The 25125-nt window shown below is 53.8% G+C and overlaps 1 protein-coding gene across 1 annotated transcript in view; it reads right to left on the reverse strand.

Moving 5' to 3' along the window:
* Nucleotides 1-25125, reverse strand: part of gtf2h4 (general transcription factor IIH, polypeptide 4) — a 109875-nt gene that overhangs the window by 32798 nt on the left and 51952 nt on the right. Inside the window, exon 6 of the mRNA XM_038815322.1 lies at nucleotides 1808-1891. Within this exon, the coding sequence (XP_038671250.1) occupies nucleotides 1808-1891 (84 nt within the window). The remainder of the gene's footprint in view (nucleotides 1-1807; nucleotides 1892-25125) is intronic.

The following is a 25125-nucleotide window of genomic DNA, read 5'->3' on the forward strand; positions in this document are numbered from 1 at the left end:
ATCCTTACCCAGTCTGACCTGCGTGTGACTCCAGACCCACAGCAATATCGCTGACTCTCAAATGGCCTCAAGGGATGGACAAAAAATACTGGTTTTGCCAGTGATTCTCACGTCCACAAAACAAATAAAAAATAAAGTATCTAACCCTGTGCTGCACCTGTCCTGGGAGTGTTTGATGGGATAGTGTAGAGGGAGCTTTACTCTGTATCTAACCCCGTGTTGTACCTGTCCTGGGAGTGTTTGATGGGGACAGTGTAGAGGGAGCTTTACTCTGTATCTAACCCCGTGTTGTACCTGTCCTGGGAGTGTTTCAGGGGGACAGTGTAGAGAGAGCTTTACTCTGTATCTAACCCCGTGCTGTACCTGTCCTGGGAGTGTTTGATGGGGACAGTGTGGAGGGAGCTTTACTCTGTGTCTATCCCCGTGCTGTACCTGTCCTGGGAGTGTTTGATGGGGACAGTGTAGAGGGAGCTTTACACTGTATCTAACCCCGTGCTGTACCTGTCCTGGGAGTGTTTGATGGGGACAGTGTAGAGAGAGCTTTACTCTGTATCTAACCCCGTGCTGTACCTGTCCTGGGAGTGTTTGATAGGGACAGTGTAGAGGGAGCTTTACTCTGTATCTAACCCTGTGCTATACCTGTCCTGGGAGTGTTTGATGGGGACAGTGTAGAGAGAGCTTTACTCTGTACCTAAGCCTGTGCTATACCGGTCCTGGGAGTGTTTGACGGGGACAGTGTAGAGGGAGCTTTACTCTGTATCTAACCCCTGTGCTGTACCTGTCCTGGGAGTGTTTGATGGGACAGTTTAGAGGGAGCTTTACACTGTATCTAACCCCGTGCTATCCCTGTCCTGGGAGTGTTTGATGGGGACAGTGTAGAGAGAGCTTTACTCTGTACCTAAGCCTGTGCTATACCTGTCCTGGGAGTGTTTGGTGGGACAGTGTAGAGGGAGCTTTACTCTGTATCTAACCCCGTGCTGTACCTGTCCTGGGAGTGTTTGATGGGGACAGTGTAGATGGAGCTTTACTCTGTATCTAACCCTGTGTTGTATCTGTCCTGGGAGTGTTTGATGGGGACAGTGTAGAGGGAGCTTTATTCTGTATTTAACCCTGTGCTGTACCTGTCCTGGGAGTGTTTGATGGGACAGTGTAGAGGGAGCTTTACTCAGTATCTAACCCGGTGCCGTACCTGTCCTGGGAGTGTTTGATGGGAACAGTGTAGAGGGAACTTTACTCTATATCTAACCCCGTGGTGCACCTGACCTGGGAGTGTTTGATGGGACAGTGTAGAGGGAGCTTTACTCTGTATCTAACACCGTGCCGTACCTGTCCTGGGAGTGTTTGGTGGGACAATGTAGAGGGAGCTTTACTCTGTATCTAACCCCGTGCTGTACCTGTCCTGGGAGTGTTTGATGGGGACAGTGCAGAGGGAGCTTTACTCTGTATCTAACCCCGTGCTGTACCTGTCCTGGAAGTGTTTGATGGGACAGTGTAGAGGGAGCTTTACTCTGTATCTAACCCTGTGCTGTACCTGTCCTGGGAGTGTTAGATGGGGACAGTGTAGAGGGAGCTTTACTCTGTATCTAACCCCGTGCTGTACCTGTCTTAGGAGTGTTTTATGGGGACAGTGTAGAGGAAGATTTACTCTGTATCTAACCCTGTGCTGTACCTGTCCTGGGAGTGTTTGATGGGACAGTGTAGAGGGAGATTCACTCTGACACTCTGTCTTTAACTGTGAGTGTTGGATCTGGTCTGGTTCACTGGGATAGGCTCCACATCAGGCACTCAAGAGTCCAGTTATCCTTACCTTTCTCTGGAAGACAAGTCCAAACTCCCTCAGGTGTTGTAGGAACGTCAACAGGGAGTCACTCATGCCTTCCACAGAGTAATCCTGCAGGGAGCCAGAAAGAAGGGATAATGAGAGACACAGGAACGCAGTTTGAGTTAGTCTGAAGTGACTGGGTGAGGAGAACTAAAGGATCATGTAGCGAACGGGGTCAGGCTGTTTAACAAAACAGTCTCGACTGAAAACATCCAGCATTCCAGCTAGCCTAAACACGGATATTTTAGCAAGAGAGTGTATGTCAGCAGGGGGTCTGGGTCTCGGCTCCGTGTGTGTTCGCGAAGTGACAAACTGCAAGGAGAGTCAGACACATTGTGCATTCACTGGAATAAGGCCAGGATTTAGCTGGGAACATTATGTGGATAGATTGCAAAGACCGGAATTGGATTTGGGAAGTCGAGGGGTCGGGAGAAAGTTGAACGTTGCCAGTTGACCATTTTTCCCATCAGACCTTGCAGCGCACAGCAAGTTGAAACTCCCCCCCCCCCCCACCCCCCTCCCCCGCCCCACGCGACCTTCTGCCGCTTGAGCTTGAACTGCTTGGGAAACAGACTGAGCTTATTGGCTAGAAGGAGCAGACACTTACAGATGACAGATGGCTAACCAGGGGATTCCTATTCAGGGAGCAGGCCTGTATGTACATAATTAGACCCTGGCTTATTGGCTGTAATTATAGGGCTGGAGGACAGTGGTTGTTAGTATTCTCAGGGCGGGCGGAACACACAGCCTGAGCCCGGGATCCTGTTGTATTACATGCCTGCCATTTAATGCAATCTAACAATGGTATCATTATAACACTGGAGTGCGTCAGTAGTAAACCACAGAGCTGTCCAACAACACAGAACTGTACAACAACACAGACCTGGAAAACAACACGGACCGGAATCACGTGCAAGTCACCACTGAAGGAACAACGATCCTTTGTAACAGGAACCACAGAAAGGATATTACCAACGGAGGCCATTTGACCCTGTGCTGACCCATTCACGCCTACAAACACCCTCTGGCTCTTTCCCCGCAGCCACCCCTCTGTGTTTTGACAGAGCAGTTAGCTGAATCTACCAGGGTCGAATTCACCGACTAAGGCACAAAAGAAAGATCTTACATTCATATATTTGTTTATGGGATGGGGACGCCGCTGGCTGGGCAGGCATTTATTGCTCATCCTTAACTGGACCGAGTGGCTGGCTCGGACATTTCAGAGTCAACCACAACCAAGAGTCCGGAGTCACATGTAGGCCAGGCCGGGTAAGGACGGCAGATTTCTTTCCCTAAAGGCGCATTAGTGAGTTTTTGCAACAATCGACAATGGTCGTCAGTCGACGTTTAATTTTTATTTCACCATCTGCCGTGTTGGGATTCGAACCCGGGTCCCCAGCCCATTACCCTGGGGTCTCTGCATTACTAGTCCCGTGACAAAAGCCCCATGCCACCACCTCCCCTCATTTCTAAACTGCTTTCACAGCCTCAAAACATCCCAAAGTGCTTCACAGATAACAAAGTATTTGTTGCGGTGTGGTTACTGTTGTTATGTCGGAAACAGGGCAGCTAACTCTCTCTTTGGGAGTGCGCTGTGCACAATGTGAGGGAGACAGTGGCGTAGTGGTAATGTCGTCAGACTGCTAGCCCAGAGGCCCTGGCTGATGTTCTGTGGACAAGGGTTCAAATCCCACCACAGCCAGCAGAATTTATGTTTTTTTTTTATAAATTTAGAGCAGCCAATTATTTTTCTTTTCCAATTAAGGGGCAATTTAGCGTGGCCAGTCCACCTAACCAGCGCATCTTCGGATTGTGGGGGTGAAACCCACGCAGACATGGGGAGAATTTGCAAACTCCACAGGGACAGTGAGCCAGGGCCGGGATTGGAACCCAGGTCCTCAGCGCCGCCGTCCCAGTGCTAACCACTGCGCCATATGCCGCCCCAGCCGGTAGAATTTAAATCCAATTAGTAGATTGGAGATATAAAGCTGGTTCTCAGTAATGGTCATCAGAACAACAATCATCGACTATTGTTCATGAATGTCCTTTCCGGGAGGAAAACCTGTCGTTCTTTTGTTTTAAATTTAGAGTACTCAATTAATTTTTTCCAATTAAGGGGGCAATTTAGTGTGGCCAATCCACCTAACCTGCACATTTTTGGGCTTTGGGAGTGAAACCCACGCAAACACGGGGAGAATGTGCAAACTCCACACGGACAGTGACCCAGAGCCGGGATCGAACCTGGGACCTCAGCACCGTGAGGCATCAATGCTAACCCACTGACCCTATGGGGTTGACTCTGCCCCTCTGAAATGGCTGAGCGTGACACTCAGCTCAAGGGCTATTAGGGAAGGACAACAATTGCTGGCCTTGGGTACTATGCCCACATCCCACGAAAGTAGATAAAAAATAATCTATTTCTGTGATGTTGATTGAGGGATTGATAATGGCCACCGGGGGAGGGAGGGAGGGGGGGGGGGGCTCCCAAGGCCTTCTTCAAAACGAACAGGACCAACAGATCTTCTACGCCAATCAGGAGGAACAGGCTGTTTGATGCTGTCGCCAGTCCAGAAGCACGTTCTGCCTATCTTCACAACTGAGATATGTCCTGTGTGAATCCCAGCACTGTGCGATGCCAGGTACGGAGATTGGACATCCCCGCAATGGGTGGGTTGAATCAAACAGCATGTCCCCTCGGTTTATATAACAGATGAAATACAGACTGTACTCAGCCAGCCTGTGCTCACAGGCAAAACACAAGACAAAATATCTACTGTTCGATGTGATTCCGTGATTGGGCAGCACTTGCTGATCAACCCCAAGTGTGCTAACAGCTACACTAACAGCCTATTTCAGATAACCAGTCGAGCACCTAATGTGGCTCATTTATACTTGCGGCACACATTCATTGCAGGGTACTGTTCTCTGCCGTGTGCTTTTTAAAAATTATTTGAGAGTTTCGATAGCCTGTGGTTCCCCTTGCTTTCTCCATGGCAACCGCACGGCCAATCAGCGTCGACTTGCCAACCAATAGGCATCCTTTTCTCCTGTAGCATAAATTGTTGTGATTGTTTGAAATTTGGCATTCTTGCATTTGCCCTGATGAGTGCAAGGTGAAAGGCTTCAACACCATGAGGTGGATTCTTTCAAACGGCAGCTAAGTGTTGACGCCAGCGTAAACACCGGAGCGTTTCACGGCAGCGTCAATGGGCCTCTTGACCCAGCGATTCCGTGGCTTACAGGGGACCAGCACGGCACAGGAGTGCTCCGCGCAGCTCCGGTTGCCGATACGGGGCCCTGCACTTCTGGCCGCGGGATGGTGCGGCATGTGCGCGCCAGCCCCGCGCAACATGGCGGCCCCACACACCGGGCTGGTGCCGAAGAAACAGCCCCCCCTCCCCAGATTGCGTGCTCCCGCCGATTGGTGGCCCCCCGATCGTGAGCCTGGCCGTCCTGGAGGCCCCTCCCCCGGTGACGGATCCCCCCACCTCCTCTAGGACGGCCACCGCAGCCGCGCCCCTGACCTCCCGCTGGGTGGAACCATGTTAGAACCACGCCGGCGGGAACCCGGCCAGTTGCTGGCGCAGTATCGCCGTGGGGGCCTCTTTCAACGGCCCCCGACCGGCGCCGCATCGACCGCGCGTGCGACTGGTGGCGATTCTCCGGTCGCGTGGAAAGGGGTCGGACCCGATTGTGGGTCTGACGCCCCATTCTCCGGCCCTGCGCCGGGTGTGGAGGCTCCCAGAATCCTGTCCCATGTCTCTGGGCACCAATCAAGCGGGCTGCCTTGTCCTGGATGGTGTTGGGCTTCTTGGGTGTTGTTGGAGCTGCACTCATCCAGTCGAGTGGAGAATATTCCATCACACTCCTGACTTGGGCCTTGTAGATGGGTGGACAGGCTTTGGGGGGGGGGGGGGGGGGGGGGGGGGGGGGCAGGTGAGTCACTCTTCTCAAGGTTCCTAACCTTTGACCTTCTCTGGTAGCCACGTTTTAATATGGCTAGTCCAGTTCAGTTTCTGATCAATGGTAACCCCCAGGATATTAATAGTGGGGAATCCCGTGGAGCGCGATGGGCCGATGGTTAGATTCTCTCTTGCTGGAGATGGTCATTGCCTGCCACTTGTGTGGCGCGCACGTCAGTGGTCCAGGGTCTGTTGCCCTCAGAAGATGGTAGGAGGGCTGCCACCCTGAAACGACGCCTCACAGATGTTCGTCAATACCCACGAGAACTTGGCTGCATCGGTCTTTAAAAATAAATTCTTCTCAGGACGTGGGCCTTTGCTGGCACTTACACGACCCATCTCTCTCCCTACCGAGAATAACTTGCTGCAACTGAGATGCCTTGCCAGGCCCATTTCAGAAGCAACTTTGAGTGTGTGTTTGTCTGTGGCAGGGGAGCTGGAGTCATATATAGGCCACGGCAAGTATAAACAGGCCGGTTTCCTTCACTGACAGGAGAGTAGTGAACCAGCTAAGGAGTTTTGACGGTGACCTGAAAACGTCACGGTTACTTTTCACGTTTCCTTGCGAGAATCCGAACTTAAATTCAAAAATGGACAAAGCAAGTTATTGGCGAAAGCCAGGGAGTACAAACAGCTCGGAGTCCAGGCTTATGGAATTCATTCTGGGCCGCTTTCTAGAATATCTCGAGTAACTAACTGGGAAGCAGTTTTAGATTTAGGTCGGGATTTTCCAGTCCTTCCTGCCAGCGGGAACTTCCATTCCCGACGGAAATGTTTTCCCGTTGTGGAGGCGGCTTGCCTTCTGCTGCCGGAGGGATATTGTAGTCCTTGTACAAGGGGGAGGGTGGGGCACCGGCAGGACAGGAACATGCTACTGGCAGGAAGGGCTGGAAAATCCCACCCTAGTATAGAATTTACAGTGCAGAAGGAGGCCATTCAGCCCCTCGAGTCTGCACCGGCCCTTGGAAAGAGCACTCTACCCAAGCCCACACCTCTGTCCTATCTCCACACCCACCCTATCTCCGTAACCCCACCTAACCTTTTTTGGACATTAAGGGGCAATTTAGCATGGCCAATCCACCAACCCTGCACATCTTTGGACTGCGGGAGGAAACTGGAGCACCCGGAAGAAACCCACGCAGACACGGGGAGTACTGTGCAATGAATCCAGAGGAAATGAAAAGGACAGGGTTAATTTGCAATCTTATGGTAGTGGAGTGAACATAACTATGATCGAATTTTATAGCAAGCTTGAGCGAGATCTGAAACCAGGGCCTCATATCTAAACAAAGTCAATCACCCAGGTGTGAAGGGCAAATTTGCTCAGGTAGATTGGGAAATTAGATTAAAAGGTATGAGGGCAATGGTGAAATTTTAAGGAAATAATTCATAATTCTCAACAAAGATGTATTCGCTTGAGGAACAAAAACTACACTGGAAAAGTAACACAGCCATGGCTATCTAGAAAAGAATTAGATTGTTCTAACATAATAGGAATAGGATTAAAAGATGGAAAGCAAGCGTGGAATGCTTTGGAATATTCTTTCATACGGACGTCACTGGCTGGGCCAGCATTTCTTGCCCATGACTAATTGGGCAGCACGATAGCACAGTGGTTAGCAATGTTGCTTCACAGCGCCAAGGTCCCGGGTTCAATTCCCTCAGGTCACTGTCTGTGTGGAGTCTGTGTGTTTTACTTGTATCCGGGTGGGTTTCCTCCGGGTGCTCCGGTTTGCGCCCACAAGTCCCGAAAGACGTGCTGTTAGGTGAATTGGACATTTTGAATTCTCCCTCGGTGTACCCGAACAGGTGCCGGAATGTGGCGACTAGGGGCTTTTCACAGTAACTTCATTGCAGTGCGAATGTCAGCCTACTTGTGACAATAATAAAGATTATTAATAATTATCCTTGAACCAAGCGGTTGCCAGGCCATTTCCGAGAGGCAGTTAAGGGTCAACCGCATTGCTGTGGGGCCCCAGAGTCACATGTAGGCCAGACCGGGTAAGGATGGCAGATTTCCTTCCTTAAAGGAGGTATTAGTGAACCAGATGGGTTTTTATGGCAACCAATGATGGCTTCATGGCCACCATTAAATTCCACCAGCTGCTCAGGTGGAATTTGAACCCGGGTCCTCGGAGCAGCAGTCTGGGGGGTGGAATTTTCGGCAGGGACTAGAGGCAAATTTCTCTCATCTAGTCCTGGATGTCAACAAGCAGCGTGACAATTTAGAGATGACGGACGGAGCTGTTGCAGCTGTATAGAACCTTAGTTCGGCCACACTTGGAGTATAGTGTTCAATTCCGGTCGCCAAACTACCAGAAGGATGTGGAGGCTTTAGAGAGGGTGCAGAAGAGATTTACCAGGATGTTGCCTGGTATGGAGGGCATTAGCTATGAGGAGCGGTTGAATAAACTCGGTTTGTTCTCACTGGAACGACGGAGGTTGAGGGGCGACCTGATCGAGGTCTACAAAATTATGAGGGGCAGGGACAGAGTGGATAGTCAGAGGCTTTTCCCCAGGGTAGAGGGGTCAATTACTAGGGGGCATAGGTTTAAGGTGTGAGGGGCAAGGTTTAGAGGAGATGCGAGGTAAGTTTTTTATTACACAGAGGGTAGTGGGTGCCTGAAACTCGCTGCCGGAGGAGGTGGTGGAAGCAGGGACGATAGTGACATTTAAGGGGCATATTGACAAATACATGAATAGGATGGGAATAGAGGGATACGGACCCCGGAAGTGTAGAAGATTTTAGTTTAGACGGGCAGCATGGTCGGCACAGGCTTGGAAGGCAGAAGGGCCTGTTCCTGTGCTGTACTTTTCTTTGTTCTTTTGAGTCTCAAATATCGAGAGGCACACCGTGTAAAAATAAATCATTGCGTATGACCTGCTTCAAAAAGGTTTGAGACAGCGGATGAGGAGCTCAGTAAACGTACGCCTTCCACTTCCCAGAACAGAACAAGCAGGCAAGAAGATGTCACGTGTGCTGAACACGTCCGCAGTCAGGCACCGGCAGTCACAGGGTCACACCTTCCCCTCGTCCCTCCCCACTCCCCTCGCAGCTCACAACTGAACGAGAAGGGGAGATTAACAAAATGTTAGAGATTAAAAAAACCCAAGGGGGAAATGCCGCCATCTGAGGGGCAAGCTGTGCGAGTGAGCTGGCCCCCTCTGGAACACCACAGGTCCTTGTTCATTCCACCTCCTGCCTCCGCTCGTCCCCAACACTGAAAGAGATGCCCAGGAAAAGGTCAGAGAGGAAAAGGAGAGTGCAGAGAGGCTGGAACCAATTTGTGAGCCTCGCTCGTGGCTCTCCTCGCTGGATTGAACACGGCACGTACTCCTGGTGAGCAGCTCAAAGGCCAACCAATTACTGACTCGGCCGCAGCACTGCAACAAGCTCCACACAGCAATGTAATAATCAGCAAAAGAGTCACACTGCAGCAAGATTGCAACACCACCAGTCAGCATATTAAACATTATCCCGCTTGGAAATCTGTACTCAATGATGGGGATTAACCTTCTCCCCGCCGCCCCCCCCCCATTCACAGTCAGACACTGGGCAGCCTCTTCCCAGTGAAGGGGATTAACCCTCTCCCCCATTCACACAGACACTGGGCAGCCTGTTCCCAGTGAAGGGGATTAACCCCCCCCCCCCCCCCTTTCCTCCCCCCCCCCCACCCCCCCCCCCCCCCCCCCCCCCCCCACACCCCCACCCCCCCCCCCCCCCCCCCCCCCCCCCCTTCCTCCCCCCCCCCCCCCCCCCCCCCCCCCCCCCCCCCCCCACCCCCCATTCACAGACACTGGGCAGCCTGTTCCCAGTGAAGGGGATTAACCCGCTCCCCCCATTCACACAGACACTGGGCAGCCTGTTCCCAGTGAAGGGGATTAACCCCCCCCCTTCCCCATTCACACAGACACTGGGCAGCCTGTTCCCAGTGAAGGGGATTAACCCTCTCCCCCCTCCCCCCCCCCCATTCACACAGACACTGGGCAGCCTGTTCACAGTGAAGGGGATTAACCCTCTTCCCCCGCCTCCCCCATTCACACAGACACTGGGCAGCCTGTTCCCAGTGAAGGGAATTAACCCTCTTCCCCCCCCCCCCCCCCCCCCCCCCATTCACACAGACACTGGGCAGCCTGTTCACAGTGGAGGGGATTAACCCTCTCCCCCCATTCACAGTCAGACTGGGCAGCCTGTTGCCGTTCCCAGTGGAATGGATTAACTCTTTCACCCAAAGACCAAAAGAAATTGCAAAGTTGAAAAGAAAACGCAGGCCATCTCTATATATTAAAGTCTGAAGTATTTGTGGAGTGTTGGGGGAGGAAGGGGGTGGGGAGGGTGTTGAGGGGAAGGCTCATTTGTTGACTTTCTAAGTGACAGCAGATCCACCAGGCCCCAGGCCTCAGCAGAGTGCATTGCCCTTCAATCCAAATTACCGCACCTGCAACCATTTTCAATCCATCCAGCCGGGAATCTTCCCTCGGTGTAACTCAAACCACCAGCACTTACAACGCATTAGTTTCTGTTAATAGCATCAGCCGGATTTATCAACAAAGTCTGACTGCAACAGAAATTCAATCGAGGGAAACTCTCACAGGAACTCTCAACAGGCACAAATGCGGTCATCCCCCTTCACGGAGGGCAGCTCCAAATCACAGAAGGACGTTTTGGGGCAGTCAGTCCCTGTCCCACCAGGTTCCTGTACGCAACGCAAACACTGACCAGATTCGCATCAACGTGGGGAAGGGGATCTCTGACAGAACCCGAGGGCGACGTGGATTCCTTCCCAAACGGGAGGATGGGTGGTAGCGGAAGAGGCGAGGAATGGAGCTGAGGAGCAGGCGTTCTCATTCCCACGTGTCCCTGCTGATCGCGTACGCAGGGGTTCACACCTCAGAAGCAGGCCATTCGGCCCATCTGGTTCATACCACTGTTTCTGCTCCACGTCAGGCTTCTGTCCTCCCTCTCCATCACCATATCCTTCTATTCCTTTCTCCCTCATGTGCTCACGCAGGCTCCCCTCATCTTCTCTCCAATTTTCCTCAAGCTCTTCCTGTGGCCGCCTGTTCCACTTTCTCACCACTCTCCGAATTCCTTGCTGCGTTTGTCTGTGGTTAACTCATATTCACGGCTTGGATTCCCTCACAAGTGGCAACGTTTTCCCCATGTCTACCACACTGAAGGCCCTTGTAAGGAGCTCTATCAGATGCCCCCCTCCTTCCCCTCGCCTCAGCCTCCTCGCCTCCAGAGAAAAGACCCTCGGCCTCTTCATTCTTTCCCAGAATATCGAGGTTCCTGTCTCCCCCCGGCCCCACTTTAATTTTCACTCGCGCGGATTACCTCTCCGACTTCCTCAGCCTCTCTACACTTGAACCATCTACTATTCACCTCTGGGCTACTGAGCATTGCCTCATTCCCTGCCCCCGACTGCCCCGGCTATGCTATCAGCCACCGTATTGCTCCCAAACCCCTCCATTGGGCCACGTGTCTTCGAACAACAACCTGCCCGTTACATACAGTCGGTCCCATTATAGACTCCACAGCAGTGTTTAAGGAGTGAAAGATTTGGCGCTCTGCCTCTCAAGTCAGAAGGTCATGAGTTCAAGCTGCACTGTCTGGAAGCGCCGTCTTTCGATCGACCTGGTAAACCGAGGTCTCCTTTCGGACCTTCTTCGACAGGCAGCAACAATCCCACCGCCACCATTTTGAAGAGGGAGGGGGTTCTCCTCCTGCGTTAATATTCATCCCTCAGCCAACACGACAAAGAACCAACTATCTCCTCATGGCCCTGTGGCCAATTGTGGGAGCTTGCTGTGCACCAATTGGCCGCTGTCCTTCCTTACATCACCATAGCGACGACCCTTCAGAAATGATTTATTGGCGATGTGCCGTTTACCGACAGCCCGAGGTCGCGGGTCTTTCATGGAAAGGTTCTGTAACTTTCCCCTTCAAAGGTTTGGCCTTGTTTCAACTATTGAGTTTCTGCACAGGAATGGCTGGCGTCCAAATCAGCAAACGGACAAGGACACAGTCAAAGGCGAGTGTCGCTGACTTGACGAGAACTTATTGCCCAGCCCCAATTGCCCTTCAAAAGGTGGTGGTGAGCTGCCTTCTTGAACCACTGCAGACCATGAGGTGTAGGTACACAGTGCTCTGGGGGAGAGTGCTTCAGGATTTTGACCCAGTGACAGTGAAGGATCGACGATACATTTCCAAGTCGGGATTGTGAGTGACTTGGGAGGGGAAGCTCCAGGTGGTGGGGTTCCCAGGTACCTGCTGCTCTTGGCCTTCTAGATGGTGGTGGTCGTGAATTTGGAAGGTGCTGCCTGAGGAACCTGTGTGAGTTCCTGCAGTGCATCTTTCAGATGGCACACACGACTGCCCATGTGTGTCGGTGGCGGAGGGAGTGAATATTTATGGGGTGGATAGGGATGCCAATCAAGCGGGCTGCTTTGTACTGGATGGTGTTGAGTTTCTTGAGTGTTGTTGGAGCTGCACTCATCCAGGCAAGTGGAAAGTGGACAGGCTTTAGGGAGTCAGGAGGTGAGTTACTCACCACAGACATCCCGGGCTCTGACCTGGCCCTTGAAGGCAGGGTATTAACACTGACTTCCAGTTAGCAGTGGGCTTGCACTCGCTAAACCACCTTGTCCTGGTCAATGTGAGATGCGTGATCAGCTCTGTAAACGGCGATGAGCAGACGCAACAGACCCAAAGTTAACTGTCTGACAGCGATCGAGTAGGAGTGTGAGGCCCATCTTAGATCCCGCTACGTATTATCCCACATTGACAGAAAATTATAGAACAGTACAGCAGAAAAGGAGCCCATTCGGCCCATCGTGCTTTTTAAAAAAAAATATAATTTTTATTGGAATTTTTTACAGAAAATATAAAACATAACGACAAACAATGAAATGCAACAAAATAACCCATAATAGCTGTACCACCCCCAGACCGTATCGACGCATGTATCCCATCCCCCACCCCCCCCCAACCCAATGAACAACAAAAGAACTTCAAAATAAATTTAAATTAAATAAACAAACATAGTCATCGTCCGCCCCCCCACCCACCTTTTCCCTCCCCCACCCACCTTTTCCCTCCCCCACCCACCTTTTCCCTCCCCCTTCCCCCCTTCCACCCCCACGGGTTGCTGCTGCTACTGTCCCCGTACCCTATCGTTGAGCCAGAAAGTCGAGAAAAGGTTGCCACCGCCTAAAGAACCCTTGTACCGACCCTCAGGGCGAATTTGACCTTCTCTAGCTTAATGAAACCCGCCATGTCATTGATCCAGGTCTCCACGCTTGGGGGCCTCGCATCCTTCCATTGTAGCAAGATCCTTCGCCGGGCTACTAGGGACGTAAAGGCCAGCACACCGGCCTCTTTCGCCTCCTGCACTCCCGGCTCCACCCCAACCCGAAAAATCGCGAGTCCCCATCCTGGCTTGACCCTGGATCCCACCACCCTCGACACTGTCCTCGCCACCCCCTTCCAGAACTCCTCCAGTGCCGGGCATGCCCAGAACATATGGGCATGGTTCGCTGGACTCCCCGAGCACCTGACACACCTGTCTTCACCCCCAAAGAACCTACTCATCCTCGTCCCAGTCATGTGGGCCCGGTGCAGCACCTTGAATTGGATGAGGCTAAGCCGCGCACACGAGGAGGAAAAATTAACCCTCTCCAGGGCATCAGCCCATGTCCCGTCTTCGATCTGTTCCCCCAATTCCCCCTCCCACTTAGCTTTCAGCTCCTCTACTGACGCCTCCTCCGCCTTCTGCATAACCTTGTAGATATCAGATATCTTCCCCTCTCCGACCCAGACCCCCGAAAGCACCCTGTCGCTCACCCCCCTCGCGGGAAGCGAAGGGAATCCCTCCACCTGCCGCCTAGCAAATGCCTTTACCTGCAGATACCTGAACATGTTCCCCGAATTTCTCCTCCAACTACCCCAGGCTCGCAAACCTCCCATCAATAAACAGGTCCCTCAGCTGTCTGATGCCCGCTCTGTACCAACCCTGAAATCCCCCATCAATGTTCCCGGGGACGAACCTATGGTTCCCCCTCAACGGAGCCTCCATCGAGCCCCCCACTTCTCCCCTATGTCGCCTCCACTGCCCCCAAATCTTGAGGGTAGCCGCCACCACCGGACTCGTGGTATACCTCGTAGGAGGGAGTGGCCACGACGCCGTTATCAGGGCCCCCAGGCTTGTATCTCCACAGGACGCCCTCTCCATCCGTTTCCATGCTGCCCCCTCCCCATCCATTACCCACTTGCGCACCATCGACACATTGGCCGCCCAATAATACCCCGAGAGATTGGGTAACGCCAGCCCCCCCCCCCATCTCTACCCCGCTCCAAGAAGACCCTCTTCACCCTCGGGGTCCCATGCGCCCAAACAAAGCTCATGATGCTGCTCGTAACCCTTCTAAAAAAGGCCCTAGGGATAAAGATGGGCAAACACTGAAAAAGGAACAAGAACCTCGGGAGAACCGTCATTTTGACGGACTGCACTCTACCCGCCAACGATAGCGGCACCATGTCCCACCTTTTAAATTCCTCCTCCATCTGCTCCACCAGCCTGGTAAAATTAAGCTTATGGACAGTCCCCCAACTCCTGGCCACCTGCACCCCCAGGTATCTGAAACTCTTCACTGCCCTCTTAAATGGGAGTCTCCCAATTCCCTCCTCCTGATCACCCGGGTGTACTACAAATACCTCACTCTTGCCTAAATTTAACTTATAGCCCGAGAAGCCCCCAAATTCCGCTAACAGCTCCATCACCCCCGGCATTCCCCCTTCTGGATCCGCCACATACAACAGCAGGTCGTCCGCATACAGCGATGCACGATGTTCCTTCCCACCCCGCACCAGACCCCTCCATCTCCCTGACTCCCTCAACGCCATAGCCAAAGGTTCAATCGCCAGTGCAAAGAGCAAGGGGGACAGGGGGCACCCCTGCCTGGTCCCACGGTAGAGCCTAAAGTACTCCGATCTCCTTCCATTTGTAACTACACTCTCCATCGGAGCCGCGTAGAGCAGCCTCACCCATTTGATGAATCCCTCCCCGAATCCGAACCGCTCCAGCACCTCCCACAGGTACCCCCACTCAACTCTATCAAACGCTTTCTCCGCATCCAGCGCCACCACTATCTCCGCCTCCCCCTCCACTGCCGGCATCATAATAACATTTAGCAGTCTCCGCACATTCGTGTTGAGCTGCCGTCCCTTGACAAATCCTGTCTGGTCCTCGTGTATCACCCCTGGCACACAGTCCTCTATCCTGGTGGCCAGGATCTTCGCCAGCAACTTAGTGTCAACATTGAGGAGCGAGATAGGCCTGTATGATCCACACTGCAAGGGGTCCTTATCCCGCTTTAGGATCAGAGAGATCAGTGCCCGCGACATCGTCGGGGGCAAAGCCCGCCCCTCCCATGCCTCATTGAAAGCTCGCACCAACATGGGGCCCACCAGATCCGCATACTTTTTATAAAATTCCACCGGGAACCCGTCCGGCCCCGGCGCCTTACCTGACTGCATTTGTCCAATCCCCCTGACTAGCTCCTCCAACTCTATCGGCGCCCCCAGCCCCTCTACCAGCTCCTCTTGAACCCTTGGGAACTGTAGCCTGTTCATGAAGCTCTCCATCCCCCCTCTCCCCATCGGAGGTTCTGACCGGTGCAGTTCCTCGTAGAAGTCCCTAAAGACCCCATTTACTTCTGTCCCCTTCTGCACTACATTCCCACCCCTATCCGTCACTCCACCAATTTCCCTAGCCGCATCTCGTCTGCGGAGCTGATGCACCAACATCCTGCTCGCCTTCTCCCCATACTCATATACCGTGCCCTGCGACCTCTTCCACTGTGTCTCCGCCTTTCTGGTGGTCAACAAGTCAAATTTGGCCTGCAAACTGCGCCGTTCCCCCAGCAACCCCTCCTCCGGTGCCTCCGCATATCTCCTGTCCACATCCAGGAGCTTCCCCACCAGTCTCTCCCTCTCCTTCCTCTCCCTCCTTTCCCTATGGGCCCGGATGGAGATCAGCTCCCCCCGGAACACTGCTTTCAGAGCCTCCCAGACCATCCCCACCCGGACCTCCCCCGTGTTGTTGGTATCAAGATACCCCTCAATACTTCCCCGGACCCTCCTACACACCTCCTCATCAGCCAGCAGCCCCACATCCAGGTGCCAGAGCGGGCGCTGGTCCCGCGCCTCCCCCATCTCCAGATCAACCCAGTGCGGAGCATGGTCTGAGATCGCTATGGCCGAATACTCTGCATCCTGCACCTTCGGGATCAATCCCCTGCTCAGGATGAAAAAATCTATTCGGGAATAGACCCTATGGACATGGGAGAAAAAGGAATACTCCCGCGCTCTCGGCCTCCCAAACCTCCAGGGATCCACCCCTCCCATCTGGTCCATAAACCCCCTCAGCACTTTGGCTGCCGCCGGTCTCCTACCCGTCCTTGAACTGGACCGGTCTAGTGGGGGATCCAGCACTGTGTTAAAGTCTCCCCCCATGATCAGGCCCCCAGCCTCCAGGTCCGGAATGCGGCCCAACAAGCGCCTCATGAAGCCGGCATCATCCCAATTCGGGGCATATACATTAACCAGCACCACCTTCTCTCCCTGCAGCCTACCCATCACCATAATATATCTGCCCTCCTTGTCCGACACCACCTCAGCCGCCTCGAACGCCACCCTCTTCCCCACCAGGATCGCCACCCCCCGGTTCTTCGCGTCCAATCCTGAGTGAAAAACCTGCCCCACCCACCCCTTCCTCAGACGAACCTGGTCCGCCACCTTCAAGTGGGTCTCCTGGAGCATAGCCACGTCCGCCTTCAGCCCCTTCAGATGAGAAAATACCCTGGTTCTCTTAACCGGCCCATTCAGCCCCCTCACGTTCCAGGTAATCAGCCGGATCAGAGGGCAACCTGCCCCTCTCCCCCGCCGGCTAGCCATAGCTTATCGACTGCTCGCCCCAGGCCAGCTCGCCCCGCCTGACCCGTTCCCCATGACGATAACGCCTCTCCTCTACCCCCCCAGCCCACGCCAGCTCCTTCCTGGCCATTCCAGCAGCAATCCGGTATCCCCCCCCACCCCCCCAGGCTAGGACCCCACCTAGCCGCGACGCACCCTCCATGGTACTTCCGTGAGTCAGCTGACTTCTGCTGACCCGGCAGCTCCTGCCAAAACCCATCTCCTCCCGGCATGGGGTCATCCCCCTCTTGCCACACCTCCTTGGCACCGCTTCAGCGCGGGAAAGAAAACTAGTAGAGGCCACGCCCCCACCTCCAGCTCCGCCCCCCCTGCCCCGCAGCGCGGACAACCAGAGGAAAGCCCGCGCTTTCACACTGCCACACCCCACCCTTCCGACGCAGCTCCTCAAAATCCAGTTTCACCCCAACCCCCGGCCCCGTACAGAAGAGAACATATAAAGCTCATACCCCCAACGTTCCCCACATACCCCACACCCATACCCAACAGACAAACCCACCCGGAAACAGAGCAAAAAGAAAAGCAGCATAAAAAAAACACGTGTCAAAATTGAAGAACGGCAACAGCGAAAACAGCAACGGCCATAGTGTGTCCCCAGACCCTAGTTCGAGTCCAGTTTCTCCGCCTGTACAAAGGCCCACGCCTCCTCCGGGAACTCGAAGTAGTGGTGCCGGTCCTTATATATGTCACCCACAGACGCGCAGGCTGCAGCATTCCAAATCTGACCTGCTTGGCATGCAGCACCGCCTTCGTCCGGTTGATCCCGGCCCTCCGCTTTGCCACCTCCGCACTCCAGTCCTGGTAGATTCGCACTACCGAATTCTCCCACTTTCTTGACCCAGCGCAGCACACACTCCCGGTCACTGAATCGGTGGAACCGCACCAGCACCGCCCGCGGGGGTTCATTTGCCTTAGGCCTCCTGGCCAGCACTCTGTGAGCTCCCTCAAGCTCCAGGGGCAAATGGAAGGACCCCGCTCCCATCAACGAGCACAACATCGTGGTCACGTACCACGGGAGATCTGACCCCTCCAGCCCCTCCGCCAGGCCCAGGATCCTCAAATACTTTCGCCTCGTGCGAACGTCCAGCTCCTCCAAGCGGTCTTGCCACTTTTTGTGAAGTGCCTCGTGCAACTCCACTTTCCCCACGAGGACCACGGCCTCCTCCCTCTCAGCGGCCTGCTACTGCAACTCCCGGATAGACACCTCCTGGGCTGCCTGAGCTCCAAGCAGCTTGTTGGTAGTCGCATTCAGTGAGTCCAGCAACTCAGCCTTCAGCTCCGCAAAACAGCGCAGAAGAGAGGCTTGCTGCTCCTGCACCCACTTCCACCAGTCCTCGGGTGTTCCGCCGGCCGCCATTTTGTCCTTCTTCCCCCGCTTTTCTTGAGGAGCTGCTGCAGCTTTTTCCTTTGCCCCACTCCGGGTGAGCACCATAAATTATGGGGAATGCTCCTCTAGACACCTTCCCCCATCGGGATTCGTTGCGACAGCGCCGTTTGGGGCCCTCAAATCGGCCCAAAAGTCCTTAAGTAGCGGGAGCTGCGGCAACTGCAAAGCCGGTTTTCTGACCGCTCCCCTCCTAGTCCAGGCCATCCACCGGTGGAGAATCTGAGAAGGAGTGTTCCCACACGGGGAAAATTCCAAACAGCACCACTACGAACCCTTAAAAGAGCCCCAGAGTCCGAAAATAGTGGGAGCCACTGAACGTGCGGCTTAGCTCCGCATCACCGCTACCGGAAGTCCGTCTCCGCTTCTTCAATGGCCTTGGTGAGATCTTTTCACAGTTCTTCCCTCTGCTGCTAGAATTCAGCTTTCATAAAGGCCCTCAGGTCAGCTTGAGGCCTATAAGCTGGCCCTTCCCCCGCTAGCATGCTTGCAGAGGCTTTTGTTTGTTGCTGTTCAGACAAATCTCGCACTGTTTCTGAGGGTCTGATAACCAAGAAACATCCTATTCCTGGGGGAAAATACTCCTTGAACATTCACCCACGCCTTTTCATCGAAATTCCAACCCGTGCTGCCCAAAAAAGAGCTCTTTTCTGCAACCTTAGGCAGGAGCTGCTTCTGTGTGCTCACTCACTTCATGATGCACACCGGAAGTCTCCGGCCCATCGTGCTTGTGTCTGCGCCATGGAGGAGCAATCCAGTTTGTAAACAGGGCAGCAAAATAGGCAGTGGTCCCAAAACCTTCCCATTACACCCAAGCAGATGCAGTTAAATGTCATAGAATCATAGAATTTACAGTGCAGAAGGAGGCCATTCTGCCCATCGAGTCTGCACCGACTCTTGGAAAGAGCACCCTACCCAAGGTCCACACCTCCACCCTATCCCCATAACCCAGTAACCCCACCCAACACTAAGGGCAATTTTGGACACTAAGGACAATTTAGCCTGGCCAAACCACCTAACCCGCACAGCTTTGGACTGTGGGAGGAAACCGGAGCACCCGGAGGAAACCCACAGACACGGGGATAACGTGCAGACTCCGCACAGTCCATGGACCACAGTCTACTAATTGGGGCTGGGTTCACCATTTTCTCTGAAACCCAGACTATGAAATGGATACAAATACACTGGGATTCACAGCCTGCGCTAGTGACTGCTGTCCCAGCGAGGGGCTAAAGATTTACCATCAGCTTGCAGGGGGCATGGAGATTTCTTCCCATCGCACAGATTAGCAGCACTCAAAGTAGCAGAACAAGAATGCTGACAGCTCGATCCCTTGAAAAGGGCACTTCAATGCAATGCTGCTCTAATTAATGCTCTCATATTGATGTTAATCAGCTCCAGTTACAGAGGGATTACAGGCAGGGTTAGTGCCAATTGATGTTAATGCAAATCAATCATATTTACATCGAATTCAGTCTTCACTGTAGATCTCTGTCTGTTCTCAATCTCTTCCCCACCCCGATCACTGTCTGTTCTCAATCTCTCCCCCCACCCCGATCACTGTCTGTTCTCAATCTCTCCCCCCACCCCGATCACTGTCTGTTCTCAATCTCTATCCCCTCTCCCCCACCCCGTTCACTGTCTGTTCTCAATCTCTCCCCCCATCCCGATCACTGTCTGTTCTCAATCTCTATCCCCTCTCCCCCACCCCGTTCACTGTCTGTTCTCAATCTCTCCCCCCATCCCGATCACTGTCTGTTCTCAATCTCTCCCCCCACCCCGATCACTGTCTGTTCTCAATCTCTATCCCCTCTCCCCCACCCCGATCACTGTCTGTTCTCAATCTCTCCCCCCAATCCAATCACTGTCTGTCTCAATCTCACCCCCTCACCCCGATCACTGTCTGTTCTAAATCTCTCCCCCCAATCCAATCACTGTCTGTTCTCAATCTCTCGCCCCACCCCGATCACTGTCTGTTCTCAATCTCTCCCCCACCCCAATCTCTGTCTGTTCTCAATCTCTCCCCCCACCCCAATCTCTGTCTGTTCCCAATCTCCCCCCACCCCGATCACTGTCTGTCTCAATCTCTCCCCCCACCCCGATCACTGTCTGTTCTCAATCTCTCCCCACCACCCCGATCACTGTCAGTTCTTAATCTCTCCCCCCTCCACCCCGATCACTGTCTGTTCTCAATCTCTCCCCCCACCCCGATCACTGTCTGTTCTCAATCTCTATCCCCACCCCAACTGTCTGTTCTCAATCTCTCCCCCAACCCCAATCTCTGTTTGTTCTCAATCTCTCCCCCCACCCCAATAATTGTCTGTTCTCAATCTCTCCCCCACCCCGATCACTGTCTGTTCTCAATCTCTTTCCCCTCTCCCCACCCCGATCACTGATGTTCTCAATCTCTCCCCCACCCCGATCAGCCTGTTCTCAATCTCTCCCCTTCCTGATTACTGTCTGTTCTCAATCTCTCCCCCCACCTTGATCACTGTCTCTTCTCAATCTCTCCCCCCACCCCAATCTGTCTCTTCTCAATCTCTATCCCCTCTCCCCCACCCCGATCATTGTCTGTTCTCAATCTCTCCCCCCACCCCGATCACTGTCTGTTCTCAATCTCTCCCCCACCCCGATCGCTGTCTGTTCTCAATCTCTCCCCCACCCCGATCACTGTCTGTTCCCATTCTCCCCCCCACCCAATCACTGTCTGTTCCCAATCACCCCCCCACCCCGATCACTGTCTGTTCTCAATCTCTCCCCTCACCCCGATCACTCTCTGTTCTCAATCACTCCCCCACCCCGATCACTGTCTGTTCTCAATCTCTCCCCCATCCTGATTACTGTCTGTTCTCAATCTCTCCCCCCACCTTGATCACTGTCTCTTCTCAATCTCTCCCCCACCCCAATCTCTGTCTGTTCTCAATCTCTATCCCCTCTCCCCCACCCCAATCATTGTCTGTTCTCAATCACTCCACCACCCCGATCACTGTCTGTCCTCAATCTCCCCCCCCGCCCCGATCATTGTCTGTTCTCAATCTCTCCCCCACCCTGATTACTGTCTGTTCTCAATCTCTCCCCCACCTTGATCACTGTGTGTTCCCCATCTCTCGCCCCACCCTGATTACTGTCTGTTCTCAATCTCTCCCCTCTCCCCGATCACTGTCTGTTCTCAATCTCTCCCCCCACCCCGATCACTTTCTGTTCTCAATCTCTCCCCCCCACCCCGATCTCTGTCTGTTCTCAATCTCAATCCCCTCTCCCCGATCTCTGTCTGTTCTGAATCTCCCCCCACCCCGATCACTGTCTGTTCTCAATCTCTCCCCTCACCCGATCAATGTCTGTTCCCAATCACTTCCCACACCCCGAGCACTATCGGTTCTCAATCTCTATCCCGTCTCCCCCACCCCGATCACTGCCTGTTCTCAATCTCTATCCCCTCTCCCCCACCCCGATCACTGTCTGTTCTCAATCTCCCACCACCCCGATCACTGTCTGTTCTCAATCTCCCCCCACACCGATCACGGTCTGTTCTCAATCTCTCCCCCCACACCGATCACTGTCTGTTCTCAATCTCTATCCCCACCCCGATCACTGTCTGTTCTCAATCTCTCTCCCAACCCCAATCTCTGTCTGTTCTCAATCTCTCCCCCCACCCCAATAATTGTCTGTTCTCAATCTCTCCCCCACCCCGATCACTGTCTGTTCTCAATCTCTTTCCCCTCTCCCCACCCCGATCACTGATGTTCTCAATCTCTCCCCCACCCCGATCAGTCTGTTCTCAATCTCTCCCCTTCCTGATTACTGTCTGTTCTCAATCTCTCCCCCCACCTTGATCACTGTCTCTTCTCAATCTCTCCCCCACACCAATCTGTCTCTTCTCAATCTCTATCCCCTCTCCCCCACCCCGATCATTGTCTGTTCTCAATCTCTCCCCCCACCCCGATCACTGTCTGTTCTCAATCTCTCCCCCACCCCGATCGCTGTTTGTTCTCAATCTCTCCCCCACCCCGATCACTGTCTGTTCCCATTCTCCCCCCCACCCAATCACTGTCTGTTCCCAATCACTCCCCCACCCCGATCACTGTCTGTTCTCAATCTCTCCCCCATCCTGATTACTGTCTGTTCTCAATCTCTCCCCCCACCTTGATCACTGTCTCTTCTCAATTTCTCCCCCACCCCAATCTCTGTCTGTTCTCAATCTCTATCCCCTCTCCCCCACCCCAATCATTGTCTGTTCTCAATCACTCCCCCACCCCGATCACTGTCTGTCCTCAATCTCCCCCCCCCGCCCCGATCATTGTCTGTTCTCAATCTCTCCCCCACCCTGATTACTGTCTGTTCTCAATCTCTCCCCCACCTTGATCACTGTGTGTTCCCAATCTCTCGCCCCACCCTGATTCCTGTCTGTTCTCAATCTCTCCCCTCTCCCCGATCACTGTCTGTTCTCAATCTCTCCCCCCACCCCGATCACTTTCTGTTCTCAATCTCCCCCCACCCCGATCACTGTCTGTTCTCAATCTCTCCCCTCACCCGATCACTGTCTGTTCCCAATCACTTCCCACACCCCGATCACTGTCGGTTCTCAATCTCTATCCCGTCTCCCCCACCCCGATCACTGCCTGTTCCCAATCTCTCCCCCCACCCCGATCACTGTCTGTTCTCAATCTCTCCCCCCACCCCGATCACTGTCTGTTCTCAATCTCTATCCCCTCTCCCCCACCCCGATCACTGTCTGTTCTCAATCTCCCCCCACCCCGATCACTGTCTATTCTCAATCCCTCCCCCACCCCGATCACTGTCTGTTCTCAATCTCCCCCCACCCCGATCACTGTCTATTCTCAATCACTCCCCCACCCCGATCACTGTCTGTTCCCAATCTCTCCCCCCCCACCCCGATCACTGTCTGTTCTCAATCTCTCTCCCACCCCGATCACTGTCTGTTCTCAATCTCTCCCCCACCCCGATCACTGTCTGTTCCCAATCTCCCCCCACACCGATCACGGTCTGTTCCCAATCTCCCCCCACCCCGATCACTGTCTGTTCCCAATCTGTCCTCCCACCCCGATCACTGTCTGTTCTCAATCTCTCCCCCCACCCCGATCACTTTCTGTTCTCAATCTCCCCCCCACCCCGATCACTGTCTGTTCCCAATCTCTTCCCCCACCCCGATCACTGTCTGTTCTCAATCTCTCCCCCACCCCGATCACTGTCTGTTCTCAATCTCTCCCCCCACACCAATCACTGTCTGTTCCCAATCTCCCCCCACCCCGATCACGGTCTGTTCTCAATCTCACCCCCACCCCGATCACTGTCTGTTCTCAATCGCTATCCCCTCTCCCCCACCCCGATCACTGTCTGGTCTCAATCTCTCCCACACCCCAATCTTTGTCTGTTCCCAATCTGTCCAACCACCCCGATCTCTGTCTGTTGTCAATCTCTATCCCCTCTCCCTTATCACTGTCTGTTCTCAATCTCCCCCACCCCGATCACTGTCTGTTCTCAATCTCTCCCCCCACACCAATCACTGTCTGTTCCCAATCTCCCCCCACCCCGATCACTGTCTGTTCCTAATCTCTCCCACCACCCCGATCACTGTCTGTTCCCAATCTCCCCCCACCCCGATCACTGTCTGTTCTCAATCTCCCCCACCCTGATCACTGTCTGTTCCCAATCACCCCTCACCCCGATCAGTGTCTGTTCCCAATCTCTCCCCCCACCCCGATCACTATCTGTTCTCAATCTCTCCCCCACCCCGTTCACTTTCTGTTCTCAATCTCTCCTCCCACCCCGATCACTGTCTGTTCTCAATCTCCCCCCACCCCGATCACTGTCTGTTCCCAATCACTTCCCACCCCGATCACTGTCTGTTCCCAATCACTTCCCACACCCCGATCACTGTCTGTCCTCAATCACTCCCCAAACCCCGATCACTGTTCTCAATCTCCCCCCCACCCCGATCACTGTCTACCCTACACTTCTTTGGGTTGTGGGGGTGAAACCCACGCAGACACAGGGAGAATGTGCAAACTCCACACAGTTAGTGACCCGGGGCCGGGATCGAACCTGGATGGTCGGCGCCATATTTGATTTGTTTTATTGTCACATCATATCACATATAGATTCTCAATCTCTCCCCCACCCCGACCACTGACTGTTCTCAATCTCGTCCCCATCCCGATCACTGTCTGTTCCCAATCTCCCCCCCACCCCGATCACTGTCTGTTCCCAATCTCCCCCCCACCCCGATCACTGTCTGTTCTCAATCTCTCCCCCCACCCCGATCACGGTCTGTTCTCAATCTCTCCCCCCACCCCGATCACTGTATGTTCCCAATCTCCCCCCACCCCAATCACGGTCTGTTCCCAATCTCTTCCCCCACCCCGATCACTGTCTGTTCTCAATCTCTCCCCCCACCCCGATCACTGTCTGTTCTCAATCTCTCCCCCCACCCCGATCACTGTCTGTCCTCAATCTCCCCCCACCCCGATCACTGTCTGTTCTCAATCTCCCCCACCCTGATCACTGTCTGTTCCCAATCACTACCCACACCCCGATCACTGTTGTCCTCAATCACTCCCCAAACCCCGATCACTGTTCTCAATCTCCCCCCCACCCTGATCACTGTCTACCCTACACATCTTTGGGTTGTGGGGGTGAAACCCACGCAGGCACAGGGAGAATGTGCAAACTCCACACGGTTAGTGACCCGGGGCTGGGATCGAACCTCGATGGTCGGCGCCATATTTGATTTGTTTTCTTGTCACATATACCATATCACATATAGATTCTCAATCTCTCCCCCACCCCGACCACTGACTGTTCTCAATCTCTCCCCCACCCTGATCACGGTCTGTTCCCAATCTCCCACCACACCGATCACGGTCTGTTCCCCATCTCCGCCCACACGGATCACTGTCTGTTCTCAATCTCTCCCCTCTCCCCGATCTCTGTCTGTTCTCAATCT

The sequence above is a fragment of the Scyliorhinus canicula genome, chromosome 13 (assembly GCF_902713615.1).
Source record: "Scyliorhinus canicula chromosome 13, sScyCan1.1, whole genome shotgun sequence".
Lineage (NCBI taxonomy): Eukaryota > Metazoa > Chordata > Chondrichthyes > Carcharhiniformes > Scyliorhinidae > Scyliorhinus > Scyliorhinus canicula.